Consider the following 27,660-nt stretch of genomic DNA (forward strand, 5'->3'; position numbering starts at 1 on the left):
AAAACACTACCAAAAACCATGCCCTATGTTATAAAATAGCTCCGTCCTCTTGGCAAATACTAGAAGTTTTCTAGGACCTATGCCGTTTGCTTCTAGTTTTGATAGCTGTATCACTCCTAATAGCTGGAGCCTTAGCTTGGCGAAGGGAACGACCACAAAATGTGCTCGTTCGTTTCCTCCTCTAAATCTGCTATCACTAACAAGTCCTACTTTGAAAGCATGTAACGCAGAAGGCAGTGTCCCACCAGCGTACTCATGAGCCTACAGTTCTCTCGTTTAATGCTAAGAGTAACTAACAAAATTACTCAAAGGTTATTAGACCTGTACATGATCTTCGACACTTGCAGCCCTGCGTTTGTTTCCTAGCCTTTTTTTCCTGGTTGATCATGTGCAACTCTCGCTTTCTCTTAATCTCGCCCAATCTTATTGAGTGCACTTTTTAGCTAGCTCACCCATTTTTTCATTACCATCTATTCCCGTATGTCCTGGCACCCAATATAGATGTATGCTGAGACTTTTCCCGAATGTTTAGACATTTCTTACACTCTAATACACATGGGATAAAAAGCATTTACAAAGACTTTAATTTGCCAACATTTTTTTTTCCGTTTTTTGAAGGCTTTTTGAACAATTGAAGGGGCCTAGTCTCCCACCTGCTCCTTCATGTTCCTTTTCTCTCGTCCGCTCCTGTTCATCAATTATACAAATCTGTTGCAGCTATTTAAAGGTTTTGCCTTTTTAATCAGATGCATTTATGCGATTTTTTTTCAACGGCACTACTCGGAAGGTTGAAAAGGCCGTGTTTACTTACTTTCCTTTTTTATTGCCTATTAGTCGGCACACCTACACCGCAGCTGTTCCAGGCTTCTTAACAGCTTCAGTTATTATTATGTAAGCAAATATTTTCGTATCTTTGCGCACAAACGGAGTTTAGTCATGCTCGTGGGGGCGGCTTGTTTCCTACTGATCAATTTATGCTATTTCGCTCACGTCTAGATCTAGGTAACTTATATTTCTACAGCTAGTTTGGCGATCAAACCATGCGTATTCTTGACATAGTATCAGAAACTTTTTTTTGGGACTGGTTCACAAAAGAATAAATTTAGCTTAGGAAACGAACTACATAATAACAGCTGTCGCCGTCGGTATATTACAGCGACCAAAACTTTTCAAGAAATGTATTATTTAATTTCTTTATAAACACTAAATGTTGCTTATACTTCAGCAGCTTATATTCTCAATTGTGGTTTTACACATCAAAGTTTTTGATACAGAAATTGTTTTGCCTAGCTGTGTATAACAACACAAATCACTGATCCATATTAAAAAATAAATAAATGTAAGGCGCGATAACCTCCGAAGAGATCAAAGGCCGAGCTTCTCTTCCAATTTGCTGCGTGCTCCTCTTGATTTTTCCCTACAAATTGGCCGGACGGGACCTACATGTTTTATGCCGACTCCGAACGGCATCTGCAAGGCAGATGAGTTTTCGCTGAGAGCTTTTCATGGCAGAAATACACTCGGTGCGCTTGCCAGACACTGCCGAGGGGCGACCCCGCTTAGAAAAATTTTCTTCTAATTGAAAAACCTTATTTCTAAAATTTTGATGTTGCTTTGCCCGGGAGTTGAACCCAGGACATACGGTGTGATAGGCGGAGCACGCTACCATCACACCACGGTGGCCGCCATGATCCATATTGCCGCTGCTAATTTTGCTGCTGCAAAGACTGCTTTCATTGGATCCGTAGTTGTGATTACTGTTAAGCGTGATTTTGAACTGCGATTTATGTCATGTTGCTCTACTTGCACTGTACAGTAACCGTCACAAATGTTGCTGTCACGTATAAAAATCACTGCAACTGATAACAACAAATCACAAGCTAAAAAAATTGTTCTACGGTTAAAAATGCAGTTGTTGTCTACAATAGCAATGACCTTAAGCTGAGTTCACACTCACCCAAAAATTCATACACATTCACAAACACTTACTAAAAACAAAAACTAGGTTTAGTAATAAAGAGTAATACAATATATTCAATTTAAGCACGATACAAAACGTTATTGGTTGTAAATTTTTCAAAACAGCAAATTAAACCAAAGAAATTACCAAATATTAGTCAAACGCGAATAAATATGCGTTGAATAAATATACAAAATAATTATTACAACACATAACATTATGTAAGTAATAAAAAAAATTGTAAAAAAATTAGATTTAACACTAAAAGTGGTTTAGCAAAACAAAGCACGAGTATTAACCCGCCCGGGAAAATTTTCGAATCTTTAGTAGACTGTAGTATTGCATATTTACCGTTAGTATTTTTTTTAATTTTATTAAACACATCCAACTGAGATAAGCAATAAACTGAAGTGGTATGAATGAAAAAATTCAAAATATTTTATTTAGCAAATTTGTTTTTTTTTGTTTTTGTAACTTTTCACATTGTAACCACCGATAAAAACATCGAACATGTTTCATAAAATTTTCGTAGTTTTGAAAATTTATTTACAATTAGAGTATTTTTTTACCATTGCGCGAAACCTTATAATTATTTATTTATACAAATATAAAAAGTGAAAAAAAAGTATTATACCAGGAATTCCAATAAAGAAAATAACACTTCATGTAGTATTGTCAACATTAACACTTTTAAGTCCTGCCATTGAACAATTTCAGTAAGTTAAATACAATTTAGTAATTTATGTAGTTCAAAATATTAGTAAAATTAAAATTTAATATGAATTCGTTTTGTTAAAAAAATATTTTTATGGTATAAGATGCGTTGTTTCAATAATTGTTATATGCTAATTTACTTATATTGTTATATATAGGTTATGTAGTAAATAGTTTGAAGAGACCGTATATAAAAATTAAAAAATAAAGCTGTCTTATTAGTCGATAATAGCGAAGACAAGAATTTTTCGATCTTTTGATCTAAACTTGAGCTATACTTTTTTTAACGTGAAAACAATTAGCTGACTCACATGAATATTCGTAAAAAAATGCAAAATAACGACAGAATTATAATTAATATTTAAAAGATCAGAGATTTCTTATAGTTTCCACAAGAGCTGTATTTCAAAAAATACTATATACATATTTAAGCGAACCAGTGAGTTACCTTATTTTTTTCGAGAAAATTTTTCCAACTCGATTTCAACTTTAGTAGCCTTGAACAACTGAAATGAATTGAATTGGAGCATTTTTGTTCGATTCTTGTTGTTTGAAACAAAATGTTTTTGTGCACGCAGGAACAATAATTCCGGATGATAATTCGCGTTCTATTAAAACGTGAAATAAAAGTTTTCAGTTTTTAAGTTTTCGCATATGCTTTTTTCACGAGGAATGAAAAAGTCAAAACTTATATCAAAATTCAATGTCAAAATTCAGGAATTAAACGGGCTATTTAAGAGTTTCAATGCACTAATCGAGAATAACAAGAGAGACTGAGACACCTCCTCAAGTGTACATTGTGCACAAAATAAGTCAACTGTATGGCAGGATGTTCAAGATGGCCCCTTTTTTAACGTTTTGCCAGAATTTTGACAGAATGTTCAATATGGCAACGCACACGGTTTGCTATCTTTGGCGGGTGTTAGAGAGAGATACAGAATGAAATCACAATAGTCACTATAGTCTATGCAGAAGATATCACATTTGTCTTATCCACAATGCAAGTGTATGCCATCTTGATAAACAACACAACGGAAACTATCAACGGTTGGAGAAAATTTTGATTCCCAATTTGTTTTTGGTGCTGTTCATCGTTTGGAACGAAACGCTTTTTTTCACAATTTTTTTATACAATAATTGTGAATTTGTTAGCTATTTGGGAAGGATATAACGATCATTGGTCGAAAATGTGTATTTTGACAAATGTGTATACAATCCGATCGTCAAAGGCAAGAGTAAAAGAGCAGAAAGATTTAATTAGTTCCATGTTAGGGTTAATCGAAAATGGCTGTTTATTCGTTTGAGCAATTGAGAGTACCACCAACAAATACTACCTAATTTGAAATTTCTTAATTTTAGAAGTAGGGTGAATTCCATTAGAAGTAGGGTGAATTCCATAACAAAATAGTGCTTTTAGTATGCGTAGAGTATAAGCGTTTAGCAAAAATGCATTTGCGAATTCAGAACAAAGTTAGTTTAAAAATACATATCAAATGGAGATTAAGGGGCTTATTATATGTAACGAAACAAGTAATTTTTTCTCGTGTGAACCAAAATTCTTATCATATAAGACCGTTCATTCAATTTAGTGAGTGACAGTTAACATGTATGCCTTTTTGAAATTTTTAGTATTATACAATGGTGACTGTGAAATTGACAGCGACGCAAAGTGTGACGGCGTCATACATAATCTGGCCCTAAGTAAGACGTCGTCAGGTAGTGAAATAATTCTTCGCGTTAATTTCACGCAATCATCAGGGGAGGCTATTGCTAATTTGCGCATTTCAAAAATTATATTTTGCAAAGAAACGCTCATGGAAAGAATGTTTTAATTCTTTAATGTTGTTTTGTTTAAATTTTCTGTGAGACTAAAACAATAAAATATTATTTTTATATCATACTTACAAATTGTTTTTTGAGTGTTAATTAAAATGCTTGCATACATTTTGCCTCGTTGCTCCTTGATCTAGGACCATTATGATTTCACTCTTACTAACACAGCCAAAGTTTCAATTTTGATGACCACTGGATAAAGAACTCTTTTTCTTATATCAAATGAGAATCGAAAAATAAGCCTAAGTGAAAATACAAAGGAAAACCCTTAATGAAAAGCAATGAAAACCTTCTTTTCACTACACGTTTTAATAGAACAGCAAACGATCTCCAGGTCTGATAGAGATTTATGTAATAGGGGTATTCACTTAAAGTCAGCTGTCCTTTTTATTATTAAAAGGTTTAGATTTCTACATTTATTGCTGTTTTCACCATCTTCGGTTAAAGTAAACTGACATTTAATTTGACAGAAATTGTTTGCTCCATGATCTAGAGTAATTTTGCGCACTCAAAAACGAATGTCAACACATTGAGAACAAACGAAGCAACAAGTACCGGGCAACTCATGGTGACCAAGCTATAGTAATAGCACTCTATAAGATATAAGAACAGCCTATAAGTCTCAAAATATTCTAATACTACAAATTTCAGGTCGGGACACAAGCTTATGTACTTTATAATCTTCACTAAATATATCCGTATCTCGGGTTGGTGAGAGACACAAATGGCTTTTCAAAGCAGATTTCAGAACCCTGAACAACTTCTGTTGCGAAATACCATGTGTTGAAATTCCCCGAATTAAAAAAATTGTTTCAAAAAATACAACTTTTGGCTGTTCGTTTCTATTGCTCAAATCTCGAAATATTTTGATACTAAAATATTACAGAGTTTGAACCTCCAGGTATTTTTGGTGTAAAAATTTGTTTAATTTTCCGATAACTTTGTATAAATACCCCTATCGCTTGCATTTGATGAAATTATTTGAAACAAAAATGTTTCTAAATTAATGTAATTACGCAGTACAACAAATTCAGAACATTTGTTTGCAAACAGACCAGGCAAGGTGACTTCCAGACAGAACATATTTGCTAAAGATAGTTTTAGTCCAGAAAATCAAAGTTCATTTTATTTTAAATAAAAGGTCACGGGGTCTTTGGACCATTTGTACAGAACATAAGGGCTTTAGTGGACAAAGTGATGCTGATTTTTACTGATAAATTTACATTTCATACTAACACTGTGAACGCGGAAAATTCTCTTTCGATAGCGCTAAATATCTGGCGAAACAACTTAAACACTTCACGTGCATATGAAAATAACTAACGCGTGCGGTGCAACTGTTTTTTATGCAACTTAGTAGAATGGTAATGACGTCACAAAGTGTATATACTCACTGTTACCATTTTAATAAAGGCCAATATCTGATTGGGCAACATAGCTCAAACCCTTTATGTAGAAATAAAAAACGTTTAAATTGTAACTGTATGATGACTGTAAACTGAACAAAGGAAAATAATAAAAAAACTTGGATGTGCTGGGCTATAACTTGTTCTGGAATAATTATCTGTGTGATGTCCTCTTGCAGAAAAACACCTCATTTGGTCTATTGCAACAGTGTTTTTCAGAAATGTTTTTTTTTTTTTTAATTTTCAATATATTATTTAAGTTATTGAAAAAGCAGAACAGTCAAAGACACATCAGCAATTTAAAAAAATTAAATGTTTGGATGTTGAATGTATATTCAAGCAAAGCAAGTGAAGAAGCCTAAATAGACATGTACATATATGAAATATGGTTTCATACAATGCAAAATAAAGAGTAAGAATATGGTCCTTCAGCTAGTTATATAAAATAATAATTGTAGTAGTTCTACTAAAAGAAATGTGAGATTAAAACCAAAAATTGCATAATAAAGTTAAAAAAGTTCAAAAATGTCTAGTTGTCATGTTTTCATGAAAGGATTTGAAAGATGTTTACAGAAGCAGACTTATGTAGTGCACGGCAGGTACAGTTCTATTAAGGTTTTGAACGCAAATAAATCATTTTATATTTTTTAACACCAAACTCTTAAAAAAACGTTTTTAAGCCTTTACAAAATGACATTACAAATTCTTTTAGAAATTCGGGGGAGGTAAATATTTACTGCGTTAACGACCTTTTTCTTGAAAAAAAAATGTTTCTTCTACATACTAAACGCCGCACGCAATCATTTAAATTTAAAATTGAGTGCCTTTTTTTAAACAAACAAAAAAGTGCATATAAAACATAGCACAACAGGTAAATAACAATTCTTAGATTAAACTCAAAATGGTAAGTTTAAAATTTTCTGCACATTTTATAATTCTACTTTCGTTTATTATACAGTATCTCGAATTTAGAGGAAATATAAAAAAGAACAAGAATTAGATTATTATTAAACAAAAGAAGTAAGCGCTGCAAAATAATTAGCAAACAATTAACCCCTTCTAGGTTTATATATCACAAACCAACCATTAAAAGTATTAACATGCAAAAATTATATATACAAATTATTACATAAATTCTCCTTTCAAAAAAATTAACAGATATGTTGAAAAAAAATTTAGTGGAAATTTTAATAGTTTCCCTTTTGTAAATTTGTATTGCAAAATTTCAAAATCAAAAAATAAAGAAAAAAACAGGAATTGGCCGATAAATTTGAAAATTATTTAGCTAACGTTGAAAAACACTAAAACAACAATAACACAAGCTCCCCTATTAAGTTAAAGTCTTTGTAGACTTTATATTTGTATGTATGTACATGTGTACCTCTAAGATTTTATACTTGTCTTTCTCACACATACCCATTTATACATAATATTTTATAAAACTTTATTTCAGGAAGGAGGGGTGTTGAAAGTAAACTAACTCAATATCAATTTATAACATATACTCGTACCTGCATACATACATACCTACATATATACATAAAAACTATACAAACAAGAACAGAGGTGTGCACATAAAATGTCTTGTTTTTTGTATTTTTTGTTTAATCTATCAAATTTTCCTTAATTTTTTTTCCTAAAAGTAGAAATGCTATGTAAGTGATGTAATGCTTTCGCAGTAAAACTTTTGAAGAAGAAATAAAGGCGTCATAATAGTGACCAATATCTGCTCGGGCGCCATAGCTCGGTCACAACTATTTGAGAAGAATTTGAGAAGAAACTTTTATTTATTGGGCTGAAAATATTTGTCAGGACGTCAACAAATAATGGTGCTTCACACATACGATATACACATACACAATCGAATTTCACCAAGTAAATAACCCAATCGTAAACCGCAGGAGTAAAAAGGCAGCAAGGTTTTATTTAGTTTCATTTAAACATTGATTTAAGCGGGTACACAAATTGTCTTGTTATTTTTTTTCCATGTATAAACATCTACATTTGCGTGTAAAACAAAACGCTTATCATTACTTAAATAAGGTTAAGAAGACCCATCTAGCAAAGCTAAATAACTCGCTACAAAACGGGGTTTACCGAATAGCGGAGACACGCACCTCTGCTGGTCATAGTGTATAACCTAAAGCTGAATCGGTTGCTACGAATGGTGGTCACACAGATGTAGAGAATAGAGCAGAGATAAAATGGAGAGGCACATTTCAGTGGTAACTAATTTTTTCCGCAATTATTTCATAATTGTAGATAAAGTTACACACTCAGAAATCCATGTGAAGTTTAAGTGCATTTGTATATAGATGTAAAAAAAAAGCACAGCTTATAAAATATATTTTGTGTATTAAACCAAAATATCATATGAAGTCATATTATTCTTCATATCACAGATTTCGATATCGTTTCGGTACGGTCATCTTTAAGATGCTTTTGAGATAATTTAATTGCTCTATTTGAAAAGTAAGAAAAATAAAATATCAAAAATTAAATGCAGAACGCTTTAAACGATTACTTGTGATGGATTTGAATAGTAATAGGTTTAATAGTAAAGCTAATTAAAATATATATTTCTTGACTATGAGAAAGTACATCATAGTTGGGGTATTCTTGAACGCATATTTATTTTGACCGAATACGCGCTGAGGATTAACTTTTTTTAACCTTTCTTTTGTAACACGAGTTCTTTTCAAATATTTTCCATACGAAATATTCAGAAGTAATTGTCTACTCCACTTCAGTTTCGTTTGTACTTGGTATTTTCTCTGCGGAATATTCGCCCTGTGACGGCCTCGATCGCCGCTCAACAACACTCAGACCTTTTCACCTATTCTATTACGTATCCACAGTCCGCTTTGAAGCAACCGACATTAAGAGCAAATCAGAAATCTTTCGGTTAGCTTTCACATAAGCCGCCGTGGAACGATAACCGTTTGTACAGAAAACGGGCTTTAGTCACGAGCTAGTCGAAAGAGGAGAAAAAGGAAAACACTTTCGCTATCAGCTGTACTTTGGAATATAAGCAATGAAAGCAAAACCATAGATAAAATAAAGAAAATATTAAGCTAATAAATAGTTTTGAGCTACCTAATTTCTATTGACAAGTACAGCGAGGTAAATGTTGTGTATATACCTGGAAACTGGTCCTAGCTTGAGATGAGTCCGAAACATTTGCTTGACACTGTCATGCATATATACAAAAAACAAAAAATCACACTCTCCAAGAAAACCACGACCGCCCCTACTTTAATCTTAATGATTATGGTATGCTTGCTGCGATAAACTTCTACTGATACATTTTTAAGAATTTTGTGTGGTGAGGTTTTGAAGCTTTCAAAACGGTAAAACAAGCAGTTGCCAGGCTGATGCTGACCTATATATAACCGATCGCCCTCTCACAGAGAAGATCTTCCTACTTCAGAATTTGGTTTGAAAATGCGGTCTCGTTGTTTTTTTTTCATAACGGTTATAAGAAAACACTCTAAATTTTCAGGAGAGCAGAAAAAGTGCTTTCCTTTAAAAAAAAAAGCTTTTATGGTAGTTAGAACATAAGGTAAACAAAATTAAAATCGAAAAATGGCAAACGAAGATATGTGGGTAATAACTAAAACTGGTGTAATAAGCAATAAAGAAAAAAAAATTTACTCAACACGTATAACAATTTTTGTTGGTGCAGACAATATGTATATTAACTAACAAACACAACACAAACATAAATCCAAAAATTTTCAATATCATATAATTTCACATAACAAATTTACGCACTTCACATAAATTGTAACTCGTAATATTCATGTAAATATAAACATAAGATCATGCTCATATAAATTTCACACTCGAGTGGCGGTTAGCGTACACATAATAATTAATTATATCATTGTAACCAATACTAAAATTTAAGGCAAAAAAAGATTAAACAACTAAAGCAAAAAATTGTACACAAATATGAAATTTATAACATTTTGACCAAAAAAATTAGTTCTAAAGTAGTTCTATAAGTAAATATTTGTAAAGGTGTAAATATTTGCAAAATTGTCAAAATTGCTACTAAACCTAACAAAGATTCACGGCAATAAGGCGCATTTTACAATCCCATAGAATATGGAAAACAAATACATACATGCATATAATATGCATGTAGCTTTCTAAAAAAAAGCATCCTGCGTACATACCCACCAAAAAAGTTTATCATAAGGCATAGAACAGCGGCCTTATATGAGAAAAAGGTTTAGGTGTATGCAAAATCCATTTTAGTGTACTGTCCTATAGTATTTGGAAAATTTTTTTTGGGTGTACACACCTCCGTGTAAAAAAATAACATCAAAATTAAAAAAAAAGTTATCATTTATGTTCATTATCTAATTATTTTATTAATTTGAAAGAAAACTTTAATGATTTATATAAGAAAATCTATATAACCCATTTTGAAAAACATTTTCGAAAAGGCGAAAGCTCAAACCCTTTTTATAATTTTAGAAAAAGGAAAATATTTGTTAAAAAGAAAACTTTAATGAATTATACAACGAAAAGTATGTAAACCCGTAAAAAACATTTTCGAAAAAATTCGCAAATTCAGGAAGTTTTTGAAAATCTTTATGAAAGTTAAAATTTTTTAGAAAAATATGTTAGTATGGATTTTTGTAGTACAACTGAAATGAGTGCAAGAATAACGTTTTCGAAAAAATTCGACAAATTTTTCGGTCTTCATAACAATTTCGAAACTTTTATTTAGAAAACTTTACATATGCATTTTGTAGTCGAATTCAATATAATGGAACAACAAATTTTTCGATGAAATTCGAAATTTTTTTAAAATGCTGGTCCTGTTCGTCCAGAAACTTCAATACAAAAATTTTGGAACAACAAAAGTTTTCGATAAAATGTGAAATTTTTTTAATATGCTGGGCCTATTCGTCCAGAAAGTTCAATAAAAAAATTCACGAACTTTTTTTTTCAATTTTTTTTTTTTTGCTTATTGGGACATAATGACGTATAATGAAGTAAACTTCATTATGGACCAATAATCAGGAATGTTTAAAAGTTTTTATTTACAATTTAATGAAACTCTTTTGTTGTGCAACCCATTTTAGTATAACAGTTTATAAATTTGAAGTCCCTTTAAATTTGCTTTGATTTTTTACAATTTTTATGCCGAATGCTGTTTATATCACATTTACACTGCAGCAAATGAGTAATTTTGAGTGAAAAATTATAAATGCGGCGCATTTCTTAATTCAAATCGCTTTTCGGAAATGACTCATTTGATCGCATTTGGACACGCTTTCGATATTTATTTACCCGGCAAGAACATAATGGTTAAACGACGTCTCATATTCTTAGTGCTGTACCAGATTTATCAATAGCAGTTTCCACTAGGTTTTGAAAGCCGAACTGGCAATTCTACAAGAAACTGCTTCGTATTTTTGATATTTTTTCAATTTTTATCGTTTATTGCTAAATCAATTACGTCAGTGCATTTTCTTGCGATGGATTGGTAGCCTAGCTATCGAGTCTTGAAGGGATGTTTAAGCGAAATGCAAATGAGGACAATGTAAACGCTTTTAAATGATTCATTCGGAAGTACGCATTTGAGGCCAGTGAAAATGTAGTATTCGATTTTCTTTCATAAAAAGTACGTAAAATTTTATTTTTTTATGGAATAAAACAAGTTTTCCAAAATCAATGAGCTTTTTGAGATAGTACAAGTGTTTTAAAATCTTAAATTAGGTTAGGTTAGGTTGGGGTGGCTGCCCGAGGGCACACTTAGGCCAGTAGTACTAGGCCCGTTGTGATACCACGAAAAACACCGTTACCTCTCCTCTTCGAACCATTTTGAGGACCTGATGAAATCTACCAGGTCCTTGACGTCATGCTCCACAACCTAACTCATAGTATCAAGAAATGGAGCTCCCAGAAAGCGCTGCCGTGCTCCGCTTAGCGCTGGGCAGTTGCAGATGAGGTGAACCACCGTTTCCTCCTCCTCATCTTCTTTACAACTCCTACAGCAACGACGATAAGGCGCTCCTAGCCTTTCTGCATGCCTACCTATGAGGCAATGACCCGTTAGTGCCCCTACAAGTGTGGAAATTGTACCCCTTCTTAGGTTGTAAACGTGACGGGACCTTTTAGGATCCCATTTAGGCCAGGTTTCTTTCGACGTTCGACATCCCGGTGTTTGTAGCCATCTTTCGTCGGCTTGACGGTAGATGTGCTCTTTTAGCATTAGCTTGCATGTGGACAGGGGCATACCTAAGCGTTCTTGTCCAGGAAGAACCTGCTTGGTTGTACCCTGCCTAGCGAGTTCATCTGCAATACAGTTTCCCTCGATATCCCTATGTCCAGGGACCCATGTGAGGTGTACACGGTTCTGTTGAGCCGTCTCTTGAAGAGATCGGCGACAGTTTAGTGCTAGTTCAGAATTGAACGAGTGGGAGCCCAGAGATTTTATGGCAGCTTGGCTGTCGCTGAAGATAAAAATTTCCTTGCCGACAATGTATGTCCCTATCCTAGCTGCGGCTTCCATTATGGCTGCAACTTCTGCCTGGAATACACTGCAGTGGTCGGGTAGTCTGAATGAGAGCTGGAGGTCAAGGTCCCTTGAGTATACTCCACCCCCAACTCTCCCGTTTAGCTTGGAGCCGTCCGTGTATATGGAAATGCTGTTGCCCATAGCAAAGCACTTGTCCGACTCCGTCCAGTCATCCCTGCTGGGTATGTTTATCTTAAAGTTGGTTTCCGCAACTGTTGTGGTCGCACAGCGATCCGTGCTAGGAGGGAGAAAACTGTATTTGTTTAGTATACTTGAGTGTCCTGTGGTCCTGTTGTTCCAGCACGACAACTCCCTTAGACGCAGGGCTGACGTTGCCGCTGCTCGATGACCAGCCAGATCCAGTGGAAAGATGTCAAGAATGACCTGAAGAGCTTCGCTAGGCGTTGTTCTTAGAGCCCCGGTTATGCTTATCATGCTGGATCTGTGGACTTTACCCAACAAGTTTAGGTTTGACGCCTTGCTCAAGCCTGGCCACCATACGACTACCCCATACAGCAGTATGGGTCTGATAATCGCGGTATAAATCCATCTGCATATGTTGGGGGTGAGTCCCCATTTTTTGCCAATGGCTCTTTTACACGTATATAATGCAATGTACGCTTTCTTTTGTCGCTGGATAACGTTGTCCTTCCAGTTCAGCTTTTTGTCTAAAACTACGCCTAAAAATTTGGCTTTATCTGCCAGGCTTAGGCGCACCCCATTTAGTTCAGGTAGGTTCAACGATGGTATTTTGTATCGTTTGGTATATAAGACAAGCTCTACTTTATCGGAGTTGACGCTGAGTCCACATCGGGAAGCCCACAAGGAAACCTCTCGCAATGCTACCTGCATCAAGTCGCACAAAGTTTGAGGAAACTTGCCTCTGTAGATAATCGCTAGGTCATCAGCATATGCCACGACCTTCCCGCTCCCCCAACTAGTATCTCTTAATAGCGAGTTTACCGTTAGGTTCCATAGTAAGGGGGAAAGGACACCACCCTGGGGCGTGCCCCTTGCGACAAATCGTGTTACCTCAACCTTCACCAGTGAGGAGAGCACTTTCCTTCCCCTGAGCAGTTGATCAATTAGTCCCACTAGGGGTCTATTTACGTCCAGATCAGTTAAAGCAATGTTAACGGCGTCTGGACTTATGTTGTTGAATGCTCCTTCAATGTCTAGGAAGGCCACAAGACAATAATCCTTTTCGAACAAGGATGTTTCTATAGTAGAGACTAGGTTGTGTAGCGCAGTCTCCGTAGATTTACCTTTGGTGTACGCGTGTTGATAGTCCGAAATGAGATTCCTATCAATGCTTGTAGTGAGAAAATCGCTAACTATTCTCTCTAGGGTATTGAGTACGAAGGATGAAAGACTGATAGGTCTATAGTCCTTCGGCTCGTAATGAGAGGCTTTGCCTGCCTTAGGAATGAATATGACCGTGGCGCTCCTCCATGCACACGGAATATAGTTCATAGCCAAACAAGCGGTATATATGTGCCGCAGCCAGTTGACTGATACCTCCAAAGAGTAGATAAGTTGAGCGGGTACAATCCCGTCTGGTCCAGGAGCCTTAAAAGGTTTAAAACTTTTGACTGCTCTCCTCACTCTCTCCTCAGTGATGGGTATATTCACAGCTTGGTTTGCTGCAGGTACTTCCGGTGCGTTTGTCATATTTCCCGGGAAATGTGTGTCCAGGAGCAGCTCTAGAGTTTCCCCTTCTGTGCTGGTCCAGGTACCATTCGGTCTCCGCAGAAAGCTAATAGCTGTTTGCGTCTTAGAAAGCACGCACCGTAGCCTGGATGTGTCCACGACACTTTCGACTCCAGTGCAGAAGTTTCTCCATGAAGTTCTCTTCGCTTGTCTCAGGACTTTTTTGTAGGTTCTTAGTTTGTCCTTGTATTCTAGCCATTGTGACCCGTTATCGAAGAATTTGGCTTTGTTAAACTGTTCTCTACAGGATTTACGAAGTAGGTCCAGATCATGGGACCACCAGTGAGGTTTACGCTTACCGCGCGGTTTTGGCAATGGACAGGCCTGTTCTAAGGCTTTTGAGAAAGCCGATGTGAAGGTTTCTACCAGACCCTCTAGCTCCATCGTTGATGAGAGGCTTTGTGGGGGCAGTTCTGGTAGTTCTCTTGCTAACAGCTCATTATGTAGTTCCCAGTTTGTATTACGTGGGTTACGTCTCGCAATGGGCTGATCGACGAAGAACTCTAACATTACTTCAATATAGCGGTGGTCTGAAAAGGAATGTTCCTCAAGAACACGCCATTTTTTAACCCACCCATAAACGCTTTCGCTACAAATAGTGAGGTCAATAACCTCTCTACGGTTTTTAGTAATAAAAGTTGGTTCATTACCTACATTGCAAACTACAAGGTTAGTTGTTAAAAGGTACTCAAAAAGTGACTCACCACGAGTGTTTATGTCGGAACTACCCCACTGCACGTGGTGGGCGTTTGCGTCTGTCCCAATTAACAGATGGCCTTTGCTTGAGTCGGCCACCAGATCCTTTACCGTCTTTTGCGGAGGAGGTTCCTCTGCGTCGTACGGCATATAAACGGAGGCTAGCGTTAATTGGGTGCCTCCGCTTGACAAACTGGCCGCTGTGATGTCACCATTGCTATAATTAGGCAAGAGAAAGATATTTAGCTCAGACTTTACTAAAATGCATGTTCTCACTTTACCTTCATCTGCAGCTCGGATGAGCTTAAACCCAGTGGCCCCCAATCCGCAAATCCTTGAGTTGTTCACCCAGGGTTCTTGGATAAGGACCACTTCGACGTCGCCTTTAGAAAGGCGACTGATGAGAGCAGCCGAGGCTGCCTTTATTTTGTGCAGGTTTATCTGGAGCAACCTCAGCATGAGCTTGCTCAGACTCCCCTGCCTCCATCACCGTGATGTTGGGATCCTCTCCGTCGCTATCCAGCAGAGCATCCTCCATCGACAAATTGCCCAGAGCCCCTGCGCAATTTGACGTGGCGGAAACCAGGCTTTCGGCGTCGGAGATTTCCGATTTAAATTAAAATTAATAAATTTTCTGGGAAATTTTTAAAACCTTATGGAATTTTCGAATTTTTTAGAAAAGTTGTTTTTAAATTAGTCTATATAGTTTTCGTTATGTAATTCATTAGGTATTTTTTTAAATACACAATAAAATTATATAATAAAATAAAGAACACATTTTTTTAGCAGTTTTTCAGTTAATTTTGCACTCGCAGTATAATCTACTATAAATGTTATACACATGCATATATATATATTCACGTAGAAAAGTACTCACACATGTACATTTTAAAACAAAATTTAACACATTTTTAAGAAGTTTTTAAAATGGTTTTGGCAACAAATACTTACTTATAAGAATATTCATACATATATTTATTTACTAAAAGTGTTTTTTTTTTTTTCTAATTTTATTTTTCAAAACAAAACACATTATGAAGACTTAAATAATAAATCAATTATTTGTGATTCAATTCAATATTTATTTATTTTATGCCTGAAATAGATGTAGAGAAGTGCTGCGCAAAGAAATATTTCACATACTAGAGCAGAGCGCTGCATGAGCTATTCAAATTAAATTTCGCTGTGAAGAGCTAGTGTTTCGTCGGTAAAAACCCCTATAAGAAGGGATACCCAAAAAATATATGTATATCGAAATAGCAAATATTTTTTATATTCTATATTTTTTTGTGTAACACATCTCTTTTAATGGTTTCACTAGGTCAAATTTGACCATAAACTTGGTCGTGTCAATTAAAACGGCTTGACGTTCAACGTCAAATGGGCAAACGCATCTGATTCGATTTGACTACAAAGTTACAATTAAACTGACCAATTAATGAAAACGGCAATTGCACATGACAAATTGACTTAAGCCACTGCTTGGAGCTGCCATAGGCCCTGCTGCACATATGTCTACCAAATATAGAGCAGCAGCCCTGCACTCAGAGGAACTGCTTATCTATCTATGATATCAATTCTTTGGTAAATATTTGGCTGTTTCTAAATAGTCATATAACTTGCAAGGTCATAAGCCATATACTATATCCATGGTTTGTCACAATGGATATTCTCTAAAAAAATAAACCCATAAATAAATAAATACGCATTGTCGTTGAACGAAGCCGGTTGTTTCCGAGATGTTTCCGTATAAACACTAATTGTTTTTTTATCAGAGGCATAAACTTAATAGTTTACAGGAGAAAACGGTTCTATTATTTCATTAATCCAATTCAGCATTTCTGAAGCTTCACGGTTTACGGTATTTGATCACAGATGGTAACTTTTTTTCTTAACGTATGAAAACGTTTGTTTTTTTTTTTTTATCTAAGCTTGTTGAATATTTTGGAAAAAATAGGAATAAGGGACGTTAGGACGAACTAGGCAACAGCTGTTTCGATTATACCTTGTAAATCTCTTCAAAGCCTTAACGCCCGTGTGGGAGTGGGACTTGACTTTTAATTAAGGAACGCCATCAAAGGTTATTAGAAATGCATTTGAGAACTGACTTTTCCTTACTGAGAAGCAAACAAGTGAACAGTCTAAATCTGAATCCTTATAATACACTCTAAAAAATGTTGTGAACAATTGTGTGTTATTTATTTCCAAACATAATGCTAGACGCCAGCATAGGGCTATTATAAAAAAGATGTTGAAAAGGGTCGTAAGCTAACCTTATCTTCGTCGTTTGGAAAACTCTAGTGTTCAGATTTTCGTTAAACTCACGTTTTTGCCTTATCAGTTTATTGATCTAAATTTGCAGAATTTTTATTTGCTGTGCTCTGTATCACGCTTTAAATTCATTTTATAATTATTTGTACCTAAATGTGTTTATATTTTTTAAATGAAATTAAAGAAGTGCAAACTTTTATTGAAGAGGCCAATAATTAAGAACTAATTTGGTAACAACTGGGACTCAGACAGGACATACATGTACATAAATCACCTATGTCATCATCCACTCTTCCGTTTCAAACTCTAACATTCGCTTTCGCCCTGCATCATTACCGGATCTCCAAATTATATTAAATTTACTCCAATGTATAGTTAGACGCTCCTCTTCCCGACTCACTCTCGCTTTTTGTTTTATCTTTTTATTCGTGTGTACCACCTTCTTTCTCTTCGTACTCCTGCATTTATTTTTGTTGTTTACTCTCTTCCGCTTTAATTATACTCAGCTGAGAAGAGCTCACAGAGTATATTAACCTTGTTCGCATAACGGTACCCCGTAACGGCATAAACTAATCGAGATAGATATAGACTTCTATATATCAAAATGACCTGGGCAAAAAAGAAATTCATTTAGCCATGTCCGTCTGTCCGTCTGTCCGTAAACACCATAACTTGAGTAAATTTTGAGGTATCTTAAGAAAATTTGGTATGTATCGGACTATAACCACACCCACTCTTTCGATATCGAAAATTTCGAAAACCCGAAAAAGTGCGATAATTAATTACCAAAGACGGATAAAGCGATGAAAGTTGGTAGGTAGGTTGACCTTATGACGGAAAATAGAAAATTAGCAAAAATTGTGGACAATGGGTATGGCACCGCCCACTTTTAAAAGAAGGTAATTTAAAAGGTTTGCAAGCTGTAATTTGGCAGTCGTTGAAGATATCATGATGAAATTTAGCAGGAACGTCACTCCTATTACTATATGTGTGCTAAACAAAAATTTGCAAAATCGGATGACGAACACGCCCACTTTAAAAAAAAAATTTAAGTCAAATTTTAACAAAAAGTTGAATATCTTTACAGTATATAAGTAAATTATGTCAACATTCATCTCCAGTAATGATATGGTGCAACAAAATACAAAAATAAAAGAAAATTTCAAAATGGGCGTGTCTCCGCCCTTTTTCATTTAATTTGTCTAGAATACTTTTAATGCCATAAGTCGAACAAAAATTTACCAATCCTTGTGAATTTGGAATAGCTTATATGACGATAACTGTTTTCTATGAAAATGGGCGAAATCGGTTGAAGCCACGCCCAGTTTTTATACACAGTCGACCGTCTGTCCTTCGGCTTTGCCGTGAACACGATAACTTCAGCAAAAATCGATATATCTTTACTAAACTTAGTTCAAGTAATTCTCTGAACTCAAATTATCTTGGTAATAAAAAAGGGCGAAATCCGACTGTGACCACGCCCTTTTTTTCGATATCGAAAATTTCAAAAAATGAAAAAGTGCCATAATTCTATACCAAATATAAAAAAGGGATGAAAAATGGTGGTTGGATGGGTTTTTTGACGCAAAATATAACTTTAGAAAAGACTTTGTAAAATGGGTGTGACACGTACATTATTAAGCAGAAGAAAATGAAAAAGTTCTGCAGGTGAACTCAACAGCCCCTGGAATCATGGCAAGAATACTGTTCGTGGTATTACATATATACATAAATAAATTAGCGGTACCCGACAGATGATGTTCTGGGTCATCCTGGTCCACATTTTGGTTGATATCTCGAAAACGCCTTCACATATACAACTTAGGGCTACTCGCTTTTAAAATACTCATTAACACCTTTCATTTGATACCCATATCCTACAAACACATTCTAGAGTCACCCCTGGTCCACCTTTATGGCGATTTCTCGAAAAAGCGTCCACCAACAGAACTATGGCCCACTCCCTTTTAAAATTCTCTTTAATACCTTCCATTTGATACCCATGTCATACAAACACATTCCAGGGTTGCCCTAGGATCATCTTCGTACATGGTTATTTTCCCTTATTTTGTCGCCAAAGCTCTCAGCTGAGTATGTGATGTTCGGTTACACCCGAACTTAGCCTTCCTTACTTGTTTTTGCTGCTTCTATTAACCTATCTTCTCTCTATTTTCTTTAATCAATATTTTTTGAAATGACGAGCTTTGGGTTATTGGCACATCCGGCGCCATTGAGTTGAAGCGTCGGTCAATTTATTTTTTTACAAAACATGATGATGATATTGGCTATTCAGCCCTCAACCCTTTACATGGAAAAATAGCCTCCATTTTTATGTATATAGATCAGCAATTAAGTAATTTGATATTAGAAGGGGATTGGATAGGATGAAACATTTAAATTCGATTCAATAATTTTTTTCCCTTTCTTATTTCTAAAACGATTTGTGTACATTTTTTTTTTTTTTTTTGTATATACATATATATTAGTGTTAACACTAAGTAACCAATACCTACCTCCGGGTAAAAAAAAGCAAAAAACGTTACTAGCAGCTATTTTCCGTAATCGTTTTCAAAATTGAAATTTTGATGAAGGTTTCATAAACTTTTTGAAACGTCAAATTTTTTTCAAAAAATTTGTCATGGCTTATTAGTTTTTATTGAAGTTTTCAAAAACTCCTGAATTCTCGAATATTTCCGAAAGGCCTTTCGAAATTTGTTTAGTGCACGTTTTTATTTCATTAAGTTTTAGTTGTAAAAGTTCTAACTCAAAGTGTGTATGATTTTCTTTATTAAATTTCGAAAATCAAGACGAATTTTGACTAAAACTAAAATGAATTAAAAGACGTACTCAAAAAGGTCCTGAAATTCTTCTCAAATTTTTTAATTTTTCAAAAACTTTTTGAATTTTCGAAATTTACCGAAAATGATTGGGAGAGAGGTTTTTTCATAGTTTTCGCTATACAAGTAATTTAAATTTTTATGAAATTTTCGAAAAAGTTTTGGAAATTGTTTTACATAGCAAAAATCAAATAAAATTTTAAATTTTTAAGATTTGCCAATTAATCTATTTTGCTATTTTAATGAACACAACTTGTACATATATATAGCAAGTAAAGTTTCGAAAACCAAGTTAAAGACATTTCATTTTGTATAAACCACCTGATAGCATTCTCTTATATGTGTGTTTGCATAATTTTTTTAATGTATGTGTGTATGTGTGTACATAAATATTATTGTTACCTAAGGTGTCCCCAATAATTATCTATGCCTATTGTTCAAAATTCCTCGTTTTACAATAAACACAAGTTTTCTAAAACATTGTATATATTTGTGTGTTACGCAGAAACTCGCCATCACTCCTTCTTCTGACTATCTTTTGTTTACTTAACTTTAATTTTCTTTTATCTATCTTCTTTCTACCCCTTTCGTTTCAACCCCACTTTTCAACACGCACTTTATACGAATTTTCACTATTAAGATTTAGTTCCTCGGAAAATTTTTACTTTGTTTAATCACCCACAACAAAATTTGCATATATTCTTTTTTTATTTTTATAATTTTTATTTATCAGCGCGTGCGGTTTTTTATTTATCATACCCGCAAGTTTATATTAACGACATTTCGTTTCATATACCCCGCTACAATATATTTACATACATATGATTTCTGTCATCGTATCATTTTTGGAATCTAAAACTAAAATTATTGAAATCATTTGCATTAAAAATAAACAAACAAAAAATTTAATACATAAATCAAAATTCAAAATTGATATTGAAATAAATTACCCCTCATCCCCAAATACTGTACACCGCTGTTGCCACTATTGTATGTATATTCCACATTCCAATCGGTTACAGGTTCCAAAGCCTGGCATATGCGTCTCACGTTCGAACGTCTGTCCGGCGGCTGTAATTTGCATCGCTGCAAGCTATGCGGCAAGGTGGTCACACATATACGCAATCATTATCATGTCCATTTTCCCGGCCGTTTCGAATGTCCACTGTGTCGTGCCACATATACGCGCAGTGATAATCTGCGAACGCATTGCAAATTCAAACATCCAATGTACAATCCGGATACGCGCAAATTCGAAAATCTGATGTCGGCGGCAGCAGCAAGCGCAGCTGTGGCAGCACAATCACCAACGGCAACACAAATCGCAGCCGCTTCGCAAGCGGCTATGGCAGCGGCGGCGGCTGCAGCTGCATTTAATGCGGCGCAGCAGCAGCAACAACAACACCAACAGACGCAACAGCAACGCGAGCGTGAGCGCGAACGTGAACGTGAACATCAGCAGCAACAACAAGCGCAAGCGCAGACACAACAACAGCTACAGCATAGTTTAACGCAGCAGCTGCAGCAGCATGCGCACAATTTGTCACAACAGCAACAACAGCAAATCTTAAGTATACAACAAACACAACAACCATACCAGGTGCTATCCACACAGCAACATAATGCGACAACCGAATGATATAACCAGTATATGGGCTGGAACTATGGCAACATGTTGAACAGCTCATCGGCAACAGCGGCAGTAACAGCAGCCGCCGGTGCCGCCTCAAACGCAAATGCAGCAGTAGCAACACCGAATCCTTTTCTATGGAACATTGATGAACACGCACCGTCACTACCGCCAAATATGCAGCAGCAACATTTACAAAATTATGCGCCACATTTACCATTCAATTACTATGCGCGCGCCAATCAACAATTTAGTGCGCGCGAGCGTAATACTGAGTTTTTAAGGCGTAGCGAGCGATACGCCTACGAACAGCAACAGAAACAAGAGTACCATTTATTCAAAGCAGAGCGCAAAAGCGCGCGCAATAATGGTAGCAATAATGGTGACCTTAACAAGAGCAGCAACAAGCTGCAGGCGCATACCGAAACAATTTTACTATGCAACGATGATGATACCGATGATGAAATTATGGAGGCAAATGTGAAAGCAACAACAGATTATAATGATGCAGTTGCAAAATTTCTAAGCTTTGGCAGCGATACGCACAATAAAAATGAGACAAATGAGTTAACAAAGGAGAAAAAACAAAACACATTTGGCATAGACGCAACACGCATAGCAGATGATAAGAAAGAGTATGAAGTTTTGGAAAATGATATCAAATCCGAGGTGGGTGCTGTTGTTGACGGAGGCGACAAAAGCTCAAGCGATATCAAACAATTTGAAGAGCACGCCACAATGAACAATACGAGCAATAATGAAAAGGCAGTAACAACAACTACTACTACTTCTACAACTATATCCATAACATCACCGTGTGCTGAGAATAAAAGTGAAATATTTGAAAATGTTGCTAAATGTGAAAATGTTGCGCAACATGCTGCACATGTAGCGTTGAACTAAGTGTTGGTTGAAGGATACAGTTACTGAACAAAAGTATATACATAACTCAAACACACAAACTAATATCACAAAATTTAAAAATATAAAAAATACCAGCGTAGTATATATAAAAATATTCACCACAAAAAACAAATCCATACAAACACAACATAGTTAGATTGCTTTTAACAAAATATATCATAAATTTTTCAGTGAGAACGAGATGGTAAGCCAAAATTTTATTTGTCAATTAGAAAAAAACTATAACTACCTGTGAGTAAGATATTAATACACTGTAAGTATATTAATAATTGAAATAATAAAAACAGAGAAGGTCACACATAACATGTTCACGCTTATAAAGAATGTAGGGTGGAGTGAAATAAAAAAAACACTTTTTTGTTGAGAGTGGAATTAAAATCATTGAACTGACTCATATACTTCTTCAAGAACTTTTTTCAATTACAATTACAGTCACAAACAAAAGCATTTACAACTTTGACACAAAAATATGTTTGAAATGATTCAGGTCTATTCCAGAGTCCCGAATAAATAAAATGTGCGCAATTGACTCTAATTAATTTGGATTCAGTCTAATTTTTTGTATAAATTGTCCAGAACAAGTTGATAACATTCTTTTTTCACTCCATCCAAATATACAGTCAAACACAATCAAAATGAGACATTTTTTTTATTCTGAGATAAGTTTATTTAAATTTTATAAATTTTTTTTAAAGTTGCGCGGTTGTTTTAGCCTGAAAACCCCAAACAATTTTTTATGTCTTAATATTCTTATATTTTACCTTCCGCCACCTCTACCTATATTAACATCCACCTCTCTAAAACAGGGTGCAGTATCGGAGAATAAATATTTTGCTGGGTGAATCTTGTCGATGTCAGAGATCGAGAAAAGTAACATCAAATACTTGAGAAAATTTATTTCTTAGCGTGATCGCCCCTCGACAATGATTTGGCATACATTTCGAGTGTATTTCTGCCATGTAGATAACTTAGCGTAAATTCATATGCCTTGCAGATGCCGCTCTGAGTGTACTACGGCAAGTCTAAGTCACGGCCAGCCAATTCACAGCAAACACCAAACGAAATAGCAGAACGCAGAGTAGCATTGTCCAAATCTCCTCAGAGGTATATCGCGCCCTCTTTATATTTATCTTTTATGTTATCTGTGACTGTCACTACTCAGTCGCAGTGATGTTATCCACAACTGTGACTGACCAAGCGTACAACATGATGTCAGAAATGGCAGCAAATCTATTTTTAATTTCAACAGTGTGGAGTTGACTTATCCTACGATTTTTGAGGAACATAGTGATCTTTGGCTGTGATTTGTCAGTCGGAGCTATTTGGATCTATGATTGTGACTTAAAAGTGATATAAGTGCGTACTTACATAACTGACATAAGCTAATGTGTGACTTGTGCTCCTGGTAGGTGTGCCAGTAAGTCAATTATATAGCAATAACAGTCCACAGCAACATTTATTACCACTTCATCTCAACTCAAATCATAGGCCTCATTATTTGATGATAAATGTTCCTGTGATGAGGACTATGATTGGGTGTGTAAATGCCATTACTGGTAAGTGTGAGTGCGATCAAGACACAGATGCCATCACAGTCACTCAGTCACGGCATTCTCTTCGCACTTTATCTGCTATATACTACTACGAGCCGTCGGGTTTGTAGCATAAAGCAACCGGCACGCCTGAAAATATTCTAAGCCGCTTAACCCGCTGTGGATATGCTTTTACAGACCTACGTTCCACTGTACTATTCTTTTAGGAACGTCTACTATGTATAGCAAGTAGTCAGTTAATGTGCTTCGAGGTTGGCCATCTTCAATGCCCTTTTTCATTCTTTAGCAAATGATGACTCATTCAGGCCTGCATAACTATATAAACAAAAATATTTTTTTTCGTTAATTACAAAAAAAAAGATTACCAAAAAAATATTTCGTTTCGTTGATTAACAAAAAAAAAAATATCTAAAAACATTTTGTTTTGTTATAACGTTATTATTACCGTTAATTATCAAAAAACAAAATTCATTTCGGTAACGGGCATCATTTCTTTCTACCCATTTTAAACAATATTACTATTTCAAAAACAATATTGAAATTTTTAATGTTGGGGCTATTGTTGTAGCGATAAAGATACTGCCCGAAGGTTTTTAGGAGTGTTATCGATGTTGATGGTCCTTGCCGGATATAGATCCGGTACGTTCCGGTGATGAACACCATTAAGGTACTAGCCCGACCATCTCGAGAACGATTTAATATGATCACATTGAATCTTCAAGGCCGTCCTTCTCCACCCCACCCTCGTACGTAATTCCACGAGGAACTTGTGATCGCCAGAGCCTCGCCTGCTAAATATGTGTATACATTCATATTTGTAACAGGATTCGCCTCCCGTTGACAGTTGAGAGCGGAAGCTATGAATTGTGCTTATCAACCCCTTGAATCCCCAAATTAAACGCCAGTCAATGTTAGTTTTATTGAAAAACAAAATAATTATGCAAACTATTTTTAGTTTATTGATAAAATGGACTTTAACATTTTTATTGTGCTTGACTGCACCTTGTATTAAACAAAAAATATATGCTAAACAAATATATCCACCGTATTCCATAAATTTATAACGTTAAAAAGACCACAAAAAGGTTTCATATTGAGTGTAACGATCAGCAATGTAAATATCTCTCATTGAAGAATTTTCATGCAACAAAAAATATAACAATTAAATACTATATACTCAAAAAACAATAAATATATCCTGAAATATCTCGATGTTATTTGTGTGTGTAAACAGACTATTATGGAAAAACACCAACAAAGTAAAAGAAAGTTTTCCAAAAATAAATTTTGAAAAATGTAAAACAAAAAGAATGAAATGAACAAAATGGAACAAAAGAAGCATTGTATTATTTGCCAAATAAATTTAAATATAAAATATTTAATAAAAACTAAATAATTGTTTATACATAAAAAAAACAACAACAATAACAAATAAGTATTAACTTACAGTGCATGAAAACACAAGTAAACAATTCAACAAAATCTTGGCACTTCTATGGGCACTTTAACTTCCAAAACTCTTTAACATTTTTCAGTGGTAATAATTTATGAATGTATGTAACTTTATAAAAAATGCACACACAGGTAGTAAGTTTAACTTGTAAGTGTAAACTTAAACAATTTCACAACTAATGTATAGTAAATTTACTCTGTACGTGCGCGTTTGTGTGTGGGTATGATATTTGGTTTAGTAAATTGTATTGAAGCTAATCCAGTTAGCCATTATTTTGCAAGAATATTGCTTTAAAAGACTAACATAACTGCAAGCAAGCTTGTCAGCATCCTCAAAGCATTAAATATGCATCACGTACGCTTATCGTCTTAAAATACTGCCAACTGAAGGCTTCAGCTTTCCTGGACGATATGGAACTTTAAGGGAGGAACAAGCTACCCGGATACTTCCAATGTTTACACTTGATAAAAAGCTTCATCAATTAACAGCAATATAACGAAAAGCAGCCAATGCTAAGGCTTTTGCCGAGATGATGGGACAGAGTAAATATAGTTTGCGGGAGTTAATTCGTCAGAAAACCTTCAAACTATGTTTATTGTTCCGTATGCCATTCGTTTTGACAAGAACAAAAGTGTTTTCAAAATTGGATGAAAACTGTGAAAAGCATGAACAAATGAAAATTTCATACTATGTGAGTTTCTCAAAACCAGTTAACACTGAAACGATAAAGATACAGATTTATTTTGGAACGATTTTATGTCTGTCATGACATCTTGTGGGACCTCTTTGATAATGACGCATTAGTGTTTTGTAACTAAGCTGTTATCCCGTGCTACTGCTATTGCTTACTAATGCAGGCACACACACGTTTACGCGACAGAGTCGATATTATACCACCTAATATTAATTGGTGTTCCCAAGTAAATAAAAAAAAATATTAGTAGCAAAATATACAAAGAGAAATTTTTCATTACTAAAGGACAAGGTAATTGAAATAAATGATTCAGTAACAGTAATTTAAATAAAGTATAGCTGCAATAAACTAAAACACAACTAGAAAGGTTGAAAGAAAAAAAATGCATAACTACCATAAAACGTCATTGTTCTTTATCTTAATGTATACAAAAGCTAGAATACAAGACATTGTTATAGAAAATAAAATGAGAACATAATAAATAAAAGAAGCAAGAGTAGTAGCTATGAAAAAACTGTGCAAAACTAGAACAAGAGAAACAACTTAAATTAGAAATAGAAAACATGTAATAATGTGTTTATACAACTTAAAAACGAACAAAAAAGAGATAAAGAAGCGGAAGATGTTGTTAGAAACTAAAATGAAATAAAATTTAATAAATATTTAAAGAAACTAACGTGCAATGTAAGCGGTGGCGCGGCATTAACAGGCTGATCAGTTGAGATTTTAATTATTTGTTTTTATATTTTAGTATTTTAATAAGTAAGTTTAATTTTGTATTAATTCTTTTCACTATTTTTTATTGTTTTAAGTGATAATTTTAGAAAGTTAAATATAATTATAAAACTAACTCATATTAACTAATTTAAAACGGCAATAGTAGTTTTATCATTTATATATAAGCTATATATTTATTATGTTTAACTTAGTAATTAATATTAAAAGGCATTTTATCAAATATATATAACTTACAACAATAAATAAATAATTTTTTTACAATGCTTTTTGAGAGCTCTAAAGCTATACATGTGTTCATAGTCAAAACTTTAATAATGAAATTTTTTTTTTTGCTTCACATTCAAGATAAGATACCGCAATAAATGTATGTATATGAGGGTATTTACAAAACAAAAAATAAAAGTTTGTTATTCTTTTTTATATTTCCAAACAAATTTTTGTTGTCAATTAATTTTCAATTAAAGACATCAAATTAATTAAAACTATTGACTTTTGGCACGCTAATAAGCAATAAGATTCAAACATTTGAAAAAAGTAGTCTAGTGAATGACATCAAAATTAAATGATTCATTTTCATAATTAACAATAATTAACAAAAAAATAGTTGAACTTTTATTGAAACAAATTGAATATCTACTCTGAATTTACTGCCAACTACAAAGTAATGCTAATTTTGGCTCTTTAAATATTGACTAATTTATTA

The 27,660-nt window shown here is 34.5% G+C and overlaps 2 protein-coding genes across 3 annotated transcripts in view; one reads left to right on the forward strand and one right to left on the reverse strand.

Annotated features, from left to right (window-relative positions):
• Nucleotides 1–27,660, forward strand: part of fru (fruitless) — a 171,953-nt gene that overhangs the window by 134,882 nt on the left and 9,411 nt on the right. Inside the window, exon 7 of one of the 2 annotated variants that reach the window (XM_067763020.1) lies at nucleotides 20,988–21,739. The exons of the other annotated variant lie outside the window; for it this stretch is intronic. Within the exon in view, the coding sequence (XP_067619121.1) occupies nucleotides 20,988–21,604 (617 nt within the window). The 3' untranslated portion in view covers nucleotides 21,605–21,739. Of the gene's footprint in view, nucleotides 1–20,987; nucleotides 21,740–27,660 lie in introns of those variants that run through there. 2 annotated transcript variants of the gene reach the window in all.
• Wdr37 (WD repeat domain 37) overlaps nucleotides 1–27,660 on the reverse strand; it is a 199,162-nt gene that overhangs the window by 28,361 nt on the left and 143,141 nt on the right. The window lies entirely within an intron of this gene.

This window comes from Eurosta solidaginis, chromosome 1, assembly GCF_040869045.1.
Source record: "Eurosta solidaginis isolate ZX-2024a chromosome 1, ASM4086904v1, whole genome shotgun sequence".
In the NCBI taxonomy this organism is placed as follows: Eukaryota; Metazoa; Arthropoda; class Insecta; order Diptera; family Tephritidae; genus Eurosta; species Eurosta solidaginis.